The 15,499-nt window shown below is 35.2% G+C and overlaps 1 protein-coding gene across 1 annotated transcript in view; it reads right to left on the reverse strand.

Annotated features, from left to right (window-relative positions):
* Positions 1-15,499, reverse strand: part of ZNHIT6 (zinc finger HIT-type containing 6) — a 57,830-nt gene that overhangs the window by 24,683 nt on the left and 17,648 nt on the right. Inside the window, exons 6-7 of the mRNA XM_068540227.1 lie at positions 2,613-2,681; positions 1,104-1,184 (exon numbers count right to left, since the gene is read on the reverse strand). Coding sequence (XP_068396328.1) covers positions 1,104-1,184; positions 2,613-2,681 — 150 coding nt within the window. The remainder of the gene's footprint in view (positions 1-1,103; positions 1,185-2,612; positions 2,682-15,499) is intronic.

The following is a 15,499-nucleotide window of genomic DNA, read 5'->3' on the forward strand; positions in this document are numbered from 1 at the left end:
TCGGTAATAAGAGGAAAAGAAACTCAACTCTGGTAGCGGTCCCAAAGGCACCGCTTGATATGTGACATGGATTTGTTTGAGTCTGGGCACCACTTTCTATGAAAAGTAGAAGATGAGATTTAACTAGAATTGAATCAGACACTTCAGAATCCACCCAGTTTCAAATTTTAACCAAACAAAGTATTCATAACCTAAGCAGGTATCACCAGGTGAAAAGAAATTCCTGCTCAGAAACACGAATAATTCACATATTAATAGCTTCCTTTTTTGGGTGCTGCTTACTATGTGCTAGACTCTGTACTAGAACTGTATATATGTAGTTTTTTACAAGCTTCGTAACAACTCTATCTAGTAAACATCATCATTCTCATTTCAGTGATGGAAAAAATTAAGGTCCGGAAGTTAAGTAAGTTGGTTCCTGATCACATAGCTAATAAGGGACAGAATTAGCTATTCTAACCCAGATATTCATAACTGAATCTTTCCACTATGCTATGTTAACCATTTTTGTCCATGGTGTGTTTCTGGACAGGAGGCAGAGTGTGTATTACTCAGTTTTATGAAGACTTGGCTGAAATAGGATTTCCTGTCTTTAACTACTTGGAAACTCAATTTTCAGAGTTTTTAGTTCAACTGTGAAAGGCAGTTTAGTTTAAGGGGTAAGAGTACAGACTGTGACTCCAGACCGCCTGGATTTGAATCCTAGCTTCCCTACTTATTAGCTATATGAAGTCACTTAACCACTTTAAGGCTCAGTTTCCCCATCTGTAAAATAGATATAACGGCAATAATCTACCTTAAAGGGTTATTGTGAGGATTAAATGAATTAATACATTTATTATTATAAGCTTCAAAGAGTAGTATCTGGAATGCAGCAAACAGTGCTAAGTACTGCTGTTATTACTATAACCAAAATCCTCACCCAGAGAATCATCTCTGACTGACAAAGCCTTGAGTACACACCAAGGAAATGGGACAGAAAGTAAACAGTACGGAAACATTATACTCTAATAAAGATATGGCTTTATTTAATAAATATGCATATAGTAAATACCTCAACATTTTTAATAATTTCAGAAAGTTACAAGATTTTTGAAACATACCTTTGACGAATTACAGGATCAGACTTTTCAGGATCAATGTAAGGTCTTAGGATTTCATTAATAGTTTTATCATCTGGTACTCTTCCCAACAAAAACAAAAACAAAACTTATTACTTATAATTTTCTATTAAAGGTGTTAATTTAGAATTACTAAATATTGTGGCTTTAAAAAAATAACTGAACACGGACCTTTTATTTTAGTCTTGGCAAAATATAATATCCTTTTAAGCAAAAACTACTTAGGAAAAAAGCTCAAAAACACTTCTTGGACACATTTAACAAGTCTTAAAAATAATATTTTGAGAAGCACCCTATAAATCAATTATAAAAATACAAAGCCTCATTTAACACACTCCTGTGTTCAAAGATGAAAAGAAAGATATCACAGTGAAATAGATTTGAAAGTTGCAGAAATCAAAAATCTGAAAAAAAGGTTTCAGATGATGCTAGTTTCAGCGCATGTTCAAGTTTATTTATTCTAAATCATAAGACCAGGTTAAAAAATTGATACTACTCTCCCTGGAAACAAAGCATTTTAGGTTTACCAAATTTCCTGTACGTATGTATGCACATTGTTTTATACTATAAAGCTGTAGAAACAAAACTAAGACACTGTTTTGAATCAGCAATTTTCCTTAATCATTTATACATATTCATATACACTACTGTGCTACATACCCCACCTGTAAAATATGAGTCCTTTCCCTGTCTTTAGTCTGGCATGCAACCTTAAATAAGAAAGTTCTTCCTTAAAATCCAAATGACAATTACAAAGAGAGGACATTTATGCATAATGTGAATATATGCTAAAGATATTATTTAAAAAGCAACTTAAAATTTTCCTAACCCAAGGAATCAAATAGTATATCACCATTCAAATTTTTAAATGACATTTGAAATGTTCATAATCTGAAAAAAGTAGGATAAAAAACTGTTATGCAAATTACTTCCAATTATGAGTATACATATATACATGTCTAAAATCATGTATTTTCTGAGGACACACTATGATGTTAATAGCAGCAATTTTATCATAGCAGAATTTTGGCTTATTTTTCGTTTCCTATATAACCACCTAGCTTAAGATTCTTCCTCTTGATTCAGCCCTCTTGATTCTTCCTGCATTGCTCTCCTTAACACCTGTCCCCATGCTGAAGTAAACACCATCGTGATTTCTGTGCTAATCATTTCCCTTAGAGTTCTACCACCACTAAAAGTATTCCTAAAAAGTATACTTTCATTTTTTTCATATTTACATACGAAAATCATACTCTGCATTCTTCCTTAACTTGTTTTTCTCACTCAACATTATGTTTGAGATTCATCCACATTGATATGTGTAGATGTAGTTCATTCATTTTCAGTGCTGTGTAGCATTGCATTGTATGAATATACCACACTTACTTATCCAGTCTACTACTGACATCACATTTAAGTTAACAGTTTATTTCAAATATGGAGACAAAATGAAAACAAGTGAGTTCTTAACAGACAGTTGTGATACTATACCTTTTCTCTACATACACAGCTTGACTCTGAGGAAACTGGAGCTTCACATGCCAACAAAACTGTTGTTTTCTAAGACAGAAAATAATCATGTGGGGATCAAGGCAGACAACAAAAGTCTGAACAAAAAACTGATTTCTTGAATTTTTGTTTTCAGATAATAATTCTAAAAGTATTATTAGAATTTAACGTATTTTTTCTACTAAAAAATATTTTCTCTTTTCTAGGATTTTAGAGGCTATGTTTTTTAAACAATATACTTGCAAGAGGTTTTAAGAAGAAAAAAAATTAGGCAGAGCCGTTCGAAATTCCAAGGACTTCGCATTCTTGAATTAGAAGGCAATTTCTCATAGTTTGGGGGCTTCTGAGATCACTGTGCTACTGCTTGAAGTTTACAAATAAATTTCCTTGTGACTAAAAATAATGAGCTGAAGTCTCTGCCTGACCAGTCTGGAAATTAGGTGAATGAAGTATTGTCTGGTTGAGACCAGCTGGCTGCAGATACACTTCTGAGCCATGAGTACTTGCATTCAGTAGCAAAACAGGAGACAAGTTGGTTGCTAAGCAGAATGCACTCTGAGTTAGTCCCTTGGCTTTCAGTCTAAACTTTGGTTTGATAACAGGATCAACAGTAATAATTCACTAAGTGTGTGATTTTAGAAAAATAGCCATATGCTCTATTTAACATAGTGACACTAGACACCATTCCTTTTTAAAAAAATTTAATGCTCAAAATAGTCAATCCATTACAGAAATTTAAATGTCTTCACTACATGACCGTTTTACACGTTTTCCCTACTTAGAAGAAATTTCTAACAACCCATTGGCAAGTTAATTGCCAGCTGTATGTCCAAGCAATGGCTAGCATCTCCTATAAAACTATCCCTTAGCAGCAAGAGCCCAAAATCTAAAATAATTTTCTTTTAATACAATCTAGTAGAGTATCTCCCACCCAACATTTATATGATTTAAGCAAATTTTTGTCTGAGGACAACTAGCATAAAATCAAGTAAAAATCCTTCTATTAGGATAAGTAATCACAGATTTGGTTAATAACAAGACAGTTTTGAGCACTAGTTAGAGAAAAATATGCTTGATTATGCTTATGTTGATAGTGCCACTTACCACACAAGAAACAAGCATGTTAAGTTTAATATTTTTTTGGATAGAACAAAGTTGTAAAGCACCCTTTACTAATTTAAAGGTCAGATGTCTAAAATCTCAGAGGAAGAAACTTAAAAAAAAAAAATCTGAATGCAAACCACAAAGTTACTGGTTTTAAACAAAGAATTCTTCTAAAATGAAACACCTTGCAATATTTGTTATCTGTGAAACAGGCATCGCATAGTATCACTATCAAGAGGCTGAGAGATACCACATTTCTCTCTTACTATGAAATAAACTGATTTTTTAATCTTAATGCACAATATGGTTTCTTTCTAAATATATATGTTAAGTTACATGGGGAAGAAAAAAGTTTACCAACTTGTCATCTTGTGGAACTGTAAATCATACTCAATCACCCCAACCATTGCTTGAATAATTTCAAGAACCATTCACCTTTCTTAACATTCAGTAGACCCTAAATACCTTCAGAAAGTACTTAACATTCCAAAAACAAAGAGAGAAAAACCCTTGAAAATAATTTTATTTGCTGTAGTTAGTTGTGGTTATAAGGAAATCATTCATTACTTTTATTATATATACACTGCTAACTTATGACTATTATAAAAATCTTTCTATATTTGGCCTCAGTTCAAATATGAACACATCTGAAAAGAACATTTAGTTTTAAAAAAATGTGATGTTGCAATATTTCAAAAACAAAAAGAGAATTAAAACATTCAATGTACCCATAGTCAGATTTAACCAACTTGTATATTGCCATATTTATATGCTTGAGATACTCTTCTTCTAAGAAATATAAGATTATTAGTATGGTTGATGAGTCTTTTTACTGTTCCTTCATCCAATTCTCTTCTCATCATCAGAGGTAACTACTATCCTGAGGTTGGGTGTTTATTTTTGCCATCCATGATTTTATATTTTTTATATATATATATATATATATAGCTATAAACAATACAGTATTTTGTGTGATATCAACATTTATTTCAGCGTTATACTCTAAATATCTTATGCCTTGCTTTTCATTTACATTATGCTTTGGAGATTTATGAAGATACATGTAAATTAGTTCATTAATTTTAACTGCTACATTGTATTCCATTGCATGAAGAATGCTAAAATCTATTTACCTACTCTCTACTGATAGACATTTATGATTGCTTCCAATTTTTTACCATTTGTTCTTGTTCTTCCATATTAAATCACAGTAAAGAAAAAAATAAAAGAATATCCTCAGGGATGGGACCATCATTTACCTTTACTGGTGCAAAGAACTAAAAGTTAACTTCATTGAAAAACTGCCTGTACTTTTTTACTCTATGGTAGTATAAGAGGCATTTGAGAACAGTAATGCAGAGTATAAGATTTAAGTGAAAGTGGACAAAGAGGATGAAGAGTGTTGTATAAAGAATTCCTGAAATGAGTGAGTTAATTATCTCTAAAGTAGGTCTTTAGTTTTCCTGAAATTGATGTGGTTCTGACACAGGCAACCAAATCTCTTCCTGAGTCTGAAAGAACTGAGTTTGTTTCTCATTTTTCATAAGTATATATAGTGATATATATCCCACTTAAAAAAATACACATACATCAAAATCCCAACAACATTACTTATGAGGGGAACTCTGAGTCCCCCTCTTTTTTGCTTATAAGTTTTCTGAAAGGACAGACTTTGTAAAGGAAAAAATTAAAGTTAATAATGCTTCGGTGAGTATCTTTAGGCATATACGTAATTGTTTCTGTATTTTGGATTATTTTCTAAAGATAGATTCCAAGAAATAGAATCATTAGGATAAAGCTGGGTTTCTCAACCTCAGCAGTGCTGACATTTTGGACCAGATAATTCTATTATGGTTTGAGGGGTGGAGGTACATTGTCTTGTGCACTGCAAGATGCTTTGCAGCATCCCAGGCCTCTAACCATGAGATGCCACTAGCAACACCCACTCCCTTAGTTGTGACAACCAAAAGTGCTCCCAAATATTACAAATGTCCTCCGGGAGGCAAAATCACTATTTCTGAGAACCACTGGGACAGAGGTTTAAACATTTATTATTGTTCTTAATGCATTAGGACTACTATTGCCTAAATTCAATAAAATGCTTTCAACTATAATAATGTCATTGTGTCCTTGTCATATTTATCAACATTCTCAAGAATGGAAATACGGTACCCAGAATATTCTCGGTCACTTAGGCACCCCAAGGCACTATGTTTAGAGTTTGATAATAGACTGGTGAAGTAATGGTGGCAATCATTAAACCTAATGTTCCCTTCTGGACAACCTGATAAAGTAACAGAAAAACTGACCCCTTCTCTCTGAGTGCCACGAAACTGAAGTAACTATTCACGCACAGCAAAGCCTTTTCTCCTCCTCCCCCAAATATCAACACACACACACACACACACACACACACACATTCTCTCTCTCACACACACACCCCATGCATTCTTAATGGGGGCATCATCACCCAAAAAAGGCTGAAAACTGGTTCTTAGGAGGGTAAAAAAAATCTTATATAGTATAATGGTTTGTGGCCCTTTAGAGGGCCCCTGTACATAAACAGATATATAGAGTATAACTGTGGTATCAAAATATCGGGGGGGGGGGCAATTTGACGGAAAATGTTTAAAAAGCCTCCTTGGGAGGCAATAATGAAAAAAAAGTTGAGAAATACTTACATGTACAAGTATTAAATGATGAAAATAAATATTTTTTATACTTGATTTTAGTGAGTTAATATAGGACACTTATTTAACAACTCTTGCTTACTAGAAACTGTTAAGGATCATTTTCTCCCACAGTTTCAAGAAAGTAATATGTGGATGAAGACACAAATTTGGGGGGGAAGTACTATACCTATATACTCAATTATTCTTCTGACTTCATGACTTCGTATTTACAAGTATGAAGGATATGCCCCAAGCTTTTAACTATGGTTATTTCTTAACATTATGAAAGGACTTAATTCTTACTTTATGTGTCTGTATTAAATAAATTGTTGACATAATGACTGGCTAGTTTTTATAATCAGAAAAATCAAAGATGTTTTCATGGGGAAGTGCAGGATGGTAGTCACAGAAAGGACAGGAATAATTTTAACATTCTTTTTAAACTTAAAAACATTTTATTATTGGAAGTGTTATTTTCAGGTGTTTCCTTTTTATCTCAGAAATTATTATCCAACCAGAACTGTCAAATGATTACTTATCTAATTATTTGACAGCTTCAAAGCTATCTTCCTCAAGAAATACGCTACGACTAAGAGTTACATATGGAGGCTGAATTCTAAGAACTAAGATTTCTAATACAAAGTTTAAATGAGCATGAATATTTTTGTTCCTAAAAAAAAAAAAAAAATCACCAATTCTCATTCCATTCCATCACTGATTAACCAACATTTACTCAAAAAACACTTCTAAGGGCTTGCTAGGCATTAGGGATGCAAAGAGACTGAGGGGATGAGCCCGAAGCAGACCTCTTTCTAGGGCAGTGAGTCAACCACCAACCCACTGCGTTTTTTCTTCCAAATCACTGTGAGAAGCATATAGAGTTTCACATAAAAGAACCCTGTTCTTTATCGACACTGTACACAGAAAGGATATCCAATATACTGCAATGCCCAGAGGTAGGAGAGGGCAGAGATTAAGTGGACTCTGTTTGAAACCTACTCTTAACAAAATTTATTACTTCATGTGATCTTGAGCAAGAGACACATCTCTGTGCCTCAGGGTTCTCACAGTAAAATGGGGAGAACAGTATTTATATCATAGGATTAAATGAGTACATACACGTCAAGAGCTCAGAACACAATAATCAAAAATGCTAGTTACTATTTTTACCATTGTTATAATTTTACATTCAGTTTAATGTCCTGTGAGTTATGAAGCTTAGAACAGAAATACTGACAGGGCCTTTAACTTAAAATATTGCGCCATGAATTTATAACCAAACTCTACTTACATGGAATTCAGTGTTTATGAAACTGGACATGTGGGCTAATGCCAGATTATAAAGGGCTCTGAATGTTCTGCCAAACAATATGGATTTCATTCCATGGTTAGTGCACTACCAACAAAGGTTTTTGAAGAAGAGGGAAATGAGGGGCTTAGAAGGAGATCTCTCATCCTACTATTTAACTCTAATAACTGTTTCTAGAGTATATTCAGGACACTAACTTTTTAGCCCTTGTTTGTAGTTATTAAGGAAAGTATTTCCTACTACTTTTGAGAAGTTCACTGACATAGTGCAGTTTAAATATGCCTGAAATTTTTACTTATGATTTTTAAATACAGGTGACTCCATGAGGTAAGCTAAAGCTAGATTTTCCACAAGTCTGGTCTTCAGAGTACTATACCACTTATTAAGTTAGAAAAGCCTACAGGTTATGAAGACTACCAGTAGATCCTTTTACCAGAGAGCACTAGCAAGTAGCAATAACAATAGTTATCCCCTGGTATCCTGGGGGAATTGGTTCAGTCCTTCCCCACACTCTGCTGCACAGATACTAAAATTGAAGATGCTCAAGTCCTTTATATAAAATGGTGTAGTATTTGCATATAACCTACACACATCCTTACATATACTTTATTTAAAAAATTTTTATTTTTAAAAATATTTGATTAATTAATTAATTAATTTATATAGGCTGTGCCATGTGGGATCTTTTAGCTGTGGCATGCAGACTTCTTAGTTGCGGCATGCATGTGGGATCTAGTTCCCCAACCAGGGATCGAACCTGGGCGCCCTGCACTGGGAGCGCGGAGTCTTACCCACTTGACCACCAGGGAAGTCCCCTCACATACACTTTAAATCATCTCTAGATTGCTTATAATACCTAATACAACATAAATGCTATGTAAACAGTAGCTGGTGTGCAGCAAATTCAAGTTTTGCTTTTTGGAAACTTCTGGAGATTTTTTTCCCCCCGAATATTTTCAATCTGTGGTTGACTGAATCTGTAGATGCAGAACCTGCAGATACAGAGGGCTGACTAGTTTACTAAGTGCCTTTTGAATGTCAGGTATTGTTCTAAATGTTTTATATGTATTAATTTATTTCATTTTTGTAATTCTGTGGGATAAGTGCTACTATTTACAGGTGAGAACATTAAGGTAGAGAGAAGTAAGTCACTCCTCCAACATGATTATTCAGCTGGAAGGTGGCAGAGCTGGGATTTGAACCCAGGCAGCAGATTAACTCTAGAGTCTATGCTCCAATCTAGTATACTATTATGAACTTTCCAGAAATGAAAGTTCAATAACAAGCCATGTATTTTTCTGTACTGATAATTCAAATGGATCTCAATTATATTTTATTTTAAATATTCGCTTCCGTATTTTAAAGTCACTTTTAAGAGTTATAGTGGACATTTTGTCTCCTTGGCAACCGTTATCACCATCCTTATTCCTAATCCATAACCATATTTTGATGAATGGATCCCATCCCTACCTCCAGGACTATACACTTAACTGGCTGGCTTAAGAAAATCACATCGTATATCCTCCTGGACACAACGGTTCAGGATTGGGCAGATGACCTAGGCGGTCCACTCATGGTGAATTTCAGGTTTCCTGTTCAGTTATGCTGGGAAAGAAGCATTCCTAAATATTTACCTAAACTGTTACAAGGATTTAGCTGACACCATAGAAGATACAATGGAGAATCAGCAATAAACTGGGTCCTTGAGGATACGATTGAGTCATTGTACCTATTCACCCTGAAGTCCATCCAACCTCAGAACATTCAGTTATGAGAGCCAATAATACACCCTATTTATAGCTCAAACCGGTTTGAACTGAATATTTTATTTCATGCAAAATAAAGCATCCTAACTGTTTGATACAAGGGATTAAATTTTTCTTTCTAGATGTCATCTTGCATTTCTAAGCAACGGAAAAGATAGACTAATCTGTATATTGTCAACTGTTATAAAATTTGGACACAGCAAATAATACCTGATGGAATTTCAGGAAAAAGGCATTTTGTTCTACTATGGGTTACGAAATCTTATTTTAACTTAAAGCAGAAGGAAAATCTACAAAAACGTGAAACCCTTCAAGAAAAAACAAATGTACAAAATATCTACATAATTCTTCACTCATAGGCATTTTATCTTTTGAAATGTATTTCAAGGTCAAAATTTAAAGTTTCAAACATAAACGTAACTATACTTCATAAAAATAATCCATCTATTTTATTAGGATTGGTACCATAGTAAGTGTTTTTGGAAGAGTGAATACAAAGGATCTGTGTAGTTACTTAGCATGGATTAAAATTGCTGGAACTGGGGAGAATGAAAACCATAATTTTATGTCTCACATCATTATGAAAATACTTTGAAAAGTTCCAGTTATATATTATATTTTGCTCTTTTAAAAATCAGTTTCACTACTACATGATAATAGGAAACAGGTTAAGTACGTGGTATTGGCTTCAGTAGACAGTATATTAAGAAAATGGATATAGTAGGTAAAGATCGAAATGGAAAAGTACATTTTGCTTCAAATAACTGTAAATACTTGAGCACTTAATAAAGCAGTTCTCCACTGGGAGTGGCATCAATCTCATTTGGAAGTGGCTAGGCAGTTTTGATTGTTCCAAGGCTGGGAAGCACTTTAGGCATATAGTGGGCGGGGACCAGAAATGCTAACCTTCCTGTAATGCGTGGGACAGTCCCACACAACAAAAATTGTCCTGTTCAAAATGCCAATTGAGCCCCTACTAAGAAACACCAGAACACAGAAAGGATAGCAGATATGTGCATAACAAAAACTGAATACCAGCACTAAATGCCAGCATCTGTTTCACATTAACTTTGGAGAAAATATGTACTATAGGAACTCTGGCAAAGGCGAAATAATGGAGAAGATGAGCTACCATGTGTACTTTCACAGATGTCTAGGAAATATGAAAGGGGAAGACGCTCTAGGATTAAGAATATAACCAGCCTGGGTACATTTAGTTGAATACATTAGGAAATCAGGTGGGGACAACTATGAAGATCCACTATTTAGTATGGATCCCTTAGAGGAACAGGAACATATTCTGCTTAAAGTATGACTCTATCTCAACTCCCTGGCATGGCATATAAGGTCCTGCAAGGCCCAGCCCCAGTGGGGCTCTCTCCAGTCTTATCCCCTACCACTTCCCAACTCCCACCCTAGTTTCTAGATATACCAGACTACTTACATTGTCTTCAATTTGCTACTCTTTTTGCATCTGATATTCTCACCATAAGACTATCCTTCCCTCTGTTTGGATAAAACCCTAGACTTAAAAACTCCTCCTTGTCCTTCAATAATTTGCTCAAATTCTATCCTCTCTTGGGAGGACTTTCCAGTCCCCAGCTCTTAAGGAGTAACACTTCCCCAAGGCTGGGGCACTGAGCCCTCCTTTGTGCTCCCACAACGCTCCATGTATCTTCCATCAGAGCATTCACCACACTACGTTACGAGAGTTTGCTGTCTTGTCTTCCCACTGAACTACTTGAGAAAAGGACAGTGACTTACTGGCATATAGGTCAGTGGTTTTCAGGTAGAGATAAACATAAGAATCACCTAGTGCCTTTTTTTTTTTTTTTTAATTAAAGACAAATTTTTTTTAGAGCCCTTTAGGTGCACAGCAAAATCAAGAGAAAGGTACAGAGATTTCCCATATATCCTCTGCCCCTACATATGCACAGCCTCATCTGGTTCTTTTATAATGTAAAGATACCTAAGCTCTACCCTAGGCTCAATGACTTAGGAATTCTGTTGGTCAGGCCCAGGTATCTGCATTTTGAAATTGTCCCAGTTAATTCTGATGTATACTCTAGATTGAAAACCATTTACACAAAACTGGCACATTATTGTCCGCATCTTACAAATAAGGAAATGGGCACAGAGAGGTAAATAACTTGCCAAGAAAACTCCCTTACACATAAAAATTAAATTAAATTTTGTCATGTTTAATACAAAATAAACATTTGAAAATTATTAAATATATTATTATTCCTCTTTTAAAAAGTAAAGACATTGAGGAAGACCTTTCATTATTTTGGGTAATGAGAAATACTTGAAAGAGATATTTCCAACTGCCTGAAAAGTAGCCATTTCAAATGGGGGGGGGGGGGATAAAGAAAGGAAGGTAATTTTAGGCCATGGAATAGAGTACAACACTTGAGAGCTTCAGGCAGTCCCTCCAAAGCCACATGAGATGACAGATTTCACCTACTGGCAATTCTGCCTATGACCAGTGAAGGTATCTCTGAGCTAATGACTCCTGTGGGTACAAGAAGCATTAAAAGATTCTGAGCAGGCGACCATCATACTAAAAACATGCTTTAGGAAGATGTATCTGGCATCAGTGTATAAGAGTGACTGAGGTGAGAAGACACTGAAGGTAGGGAGAGCTCTTAGAAGTTCCCCCATAGTCCCAGGTGAGACAAGATGGGCCTGAATGGGAGAAGACAGCTGATAGATGCTGCAGTGAAGGAAGTGGAAAGGGACTCATTCCTGAGGCATATCATGAAGAAGCAGACCTGGTGACAGAGGAAGGACTTCCCTAACTGAACCAGTATGGGGACCCTGATATGATCAAGAATGTTTGGTTTCCATTTGTAGGAATGCTGGCTAATTGTTGCTGTGGAAAGATATACCCTCTGTGATGCTGTGGCATAACAACCTCCTACTTACCACTGTCTACATGGCCCCAGTAAGGAAATACCTGATTGACTGAGGAACCATTAGAAAACCAGTGTGAAAGAATAGAAGTGTAAAGTCCTTGCTGTTGCTTTGAAATTTTTTCATCAGACTGTATCAAAGCAGTTATCGGAGAGAAACCATAGAGCTAATCATTTTTAATTAGTTAACAAGTTTATACTGAGCACCTATTCTGTAACCCCCCCAAATCTACCTCTCACCATGACCACAACTGCTAAATCCATTTCATTTTCCTTTGCTCTTTTCTAAAGTTAGTTTGCAACAAAGTACAAACCTATACTACTTATAAGACACCATACTCCCCAAAAAAAACCAAACCTACAAAAACAAAACCAAAAAACCTGTGCTTTAAGAAATGTATCGCCACATAATTGTTTAAAGAAAAAAGTGCTACTGACATTAATACAGAGGTGGATAGGTATATCATCGCAATAAAATTTGAATGCTGTAATTTTATCCAAAGAGCAAAAAGTAATTAAAAAAATTTTTTTATTGAAGTAGAGTTGATTTACCATGCTGTGTCAATCTCTGCTGTACAGCAAAGTGACTCAGTTACACACATATAGACATTCTTACAAAAAGTAATTTTAAGAATCTATAAAAGGTTATTTCTTTACAAGAGAGACATCTAGTGGCTAGCTTCTAAAATAGGACTGGAGTTCAGATAGCAATTCACACTGTTGTTTAATAATGGGCACACTTCTACTATCTTAATACTCTAGGTTTAAGAGAGACCCCTAGACAGAGAGCCTAAGAACTCTGGGCCAAAAGGAAGATAGCAACTCAGTTCTAAGCTGACAGTTGTAAAGGAATGAAGAAGGACTGGGCTGCTTAGAAATGAGGGTCGAGGTCATGTGGAGACAAACTGCCAGGAGATGAAGGTCAAAAGTTGGGTCCATTCCTAGGGAATGGGAGGTCAGACCACACAAGAGAGTACATGCCTGGCGTTAAGCTAAAGATATTATTGGGGAGGAGTCTCTCAATCCAATTCTTTTTTCCAAATGATAAGTCAAAATATATTCCCCCTCACTGCTGAATCCTCAGACCCAAATAGCCAGGAAAATAAAATGAGGGACTTAAGTAACCAAATGAGATGTGGTATTCAAACACAACCAAGATAATCTCCAGGTTTACTATCCATGGCTTTCTGTAGCAAAACACTAAAACACAACTGAAAAGATGCAGCCATGGATAAAAACATGGAATTTTATATGACAGTATCAGAATACTTTTCAAAGACTACTGAATATATTTACAACTCAAAATGTATAATGGTCCTGCCCACATCCATCAATATCTTTTAAAATTATTTTAAAAATTCATTTATTTATTCTTAAAATAAGTATTACACGCACATGGTCTAAAATTCAAAAAAGGTACAAAAGGGCACGTAATTCCCATCCCTGTCGCCCTCTACCCAATTTCCCTCCCGTAAGATAACTACTATTAATAGTTTATAATATAAGTATATACGGATATAACCTTTACTTTTCACACAATGGTAGCACACAATGAACACAGTTCTGTATCTATCTTTATTCACTTAGTATTTCTGGCAACCATTCCATATTCATACATTTAGAGCTGCTGAATTTTTTCCCCATTTTAAAGGCGTACCATAATTTATTTAAGCAGTCCACTATTGATGGATATTTAGATTCATACTACTCTTTTGCTATTACAAACAATGTTGCACTGAATATCCTTGTACATATTTCATTTTCCATATGTATGGTTATATATATCAGATAAATTCCTAAAAGTAGAATTGTTAGGTGAACAAGTAATTATCATGCCTTCCTGATCCATGTGTCTTCGACAACTGACCTTCCCTTTGTTTGGGGCCACTACTTATTTTAAGCAATTAGGGCAACTTGGCAGAGAAGATCATCTGAAAACTCTCTCAAGGCACACAATAAGAAACCCTGGAGAAATACAGCAAACATACTGAGCTCATCAAAAAGTATGAAAAATTTGCAGGGGCCAAAAGGAAGCAGGAACTAAAAACCATAGTGGAATATGGAAGCTACACCTGCTCTGGAGGCCTTTGCCTCCAAGTAATCAAGAGGCTTGGTAACCAAAAGGCTTATGTTTCAACAGCCACTGCGGCACATGAGACAAGATACTGATCTCACATAAGCTGGAGACCTCAAACTGAGATCACTGCATAAAACTATGCAGTGAAAGAGTGAACCAGAAAAATTCTGGCAACCAGCAAAGGGAGACAATGAGGAAACCTGTCCACCTCAGCTTGAGGTCTAGGGAGAGAGAAAGGTATAGGAGGTAGGGGAAAGGTTTCAATTGAGCATGAATAACTATGGACTCCTCAAATGGGTTTGGGGTTCAAATTATTACCAGTAGTATAGTCTGATAAACTTCAGACTAAGAAATTAAAGAGGGTCCTGGATTGGTGCGATGGGTATCTGGCATAAGCAAATGCATACCACCTCCTACATGAACTTGAGTTCACAATTACATTTTAGAAAACAACAAGGAAACAAGCCATCCAAATGAAGAGTCAGCAGAAACAGCAGACAGCAGTAACAAATTTCCAAGAAATTCAGACAGAATTATGTACACAAATAACAAATGCACTAAATTATTGAATAAAAATGGAGGTTAAAACATGAGAAAGGAATACATTCTACCTAAAAGACCAGATAGATTTGGGAAAGGAACAGAACTTCTAGAAATGAAAAGTGTAACTGAAACAAACAAACAAAAAGCCCATGGGCTAAAGATCAGATTAATTAGACACAGCTAAGGAGGGAAAGTGACTTGGTTGATACACCTGAATGAATTACCCAGAATGTAGATAAGACGGACAAAGAAATAAAAAATTAAGATAATGTATTAGAATTCTCCAGAATTATGCAGAAAGCAGAGCAAATCCAAAGGAAGATAAATCACCCCAAAGACAAAAGTGAAGAACTTAAAAGCAACTGACATAGAAAGATTGTATAAAACATCAGTGTTCTCAAAAATGGCAAAAGAAGTGAGAAAACAGTGGAATAAATAAACTGAAGTACTAAAATAAATGTCAACTTGAGATACTTCATATTC

The sequence above is a fragment of the Eschrichtius robustus genome, chromosome 3 (genome assembly GCF_028021215.1).
Source record: "Eschrichtius robustus isolate mEscRob2 chromosome 3, mEscRob2.pri, whole genome shotgun sequence".
NCBI classification, from domain to species: Eukaryota; Metazoa; Chordata; class Mammalia; order Artiodactyla; family Eschrichtiidae; genus Eschrichtius; species Eschrichtius robustus.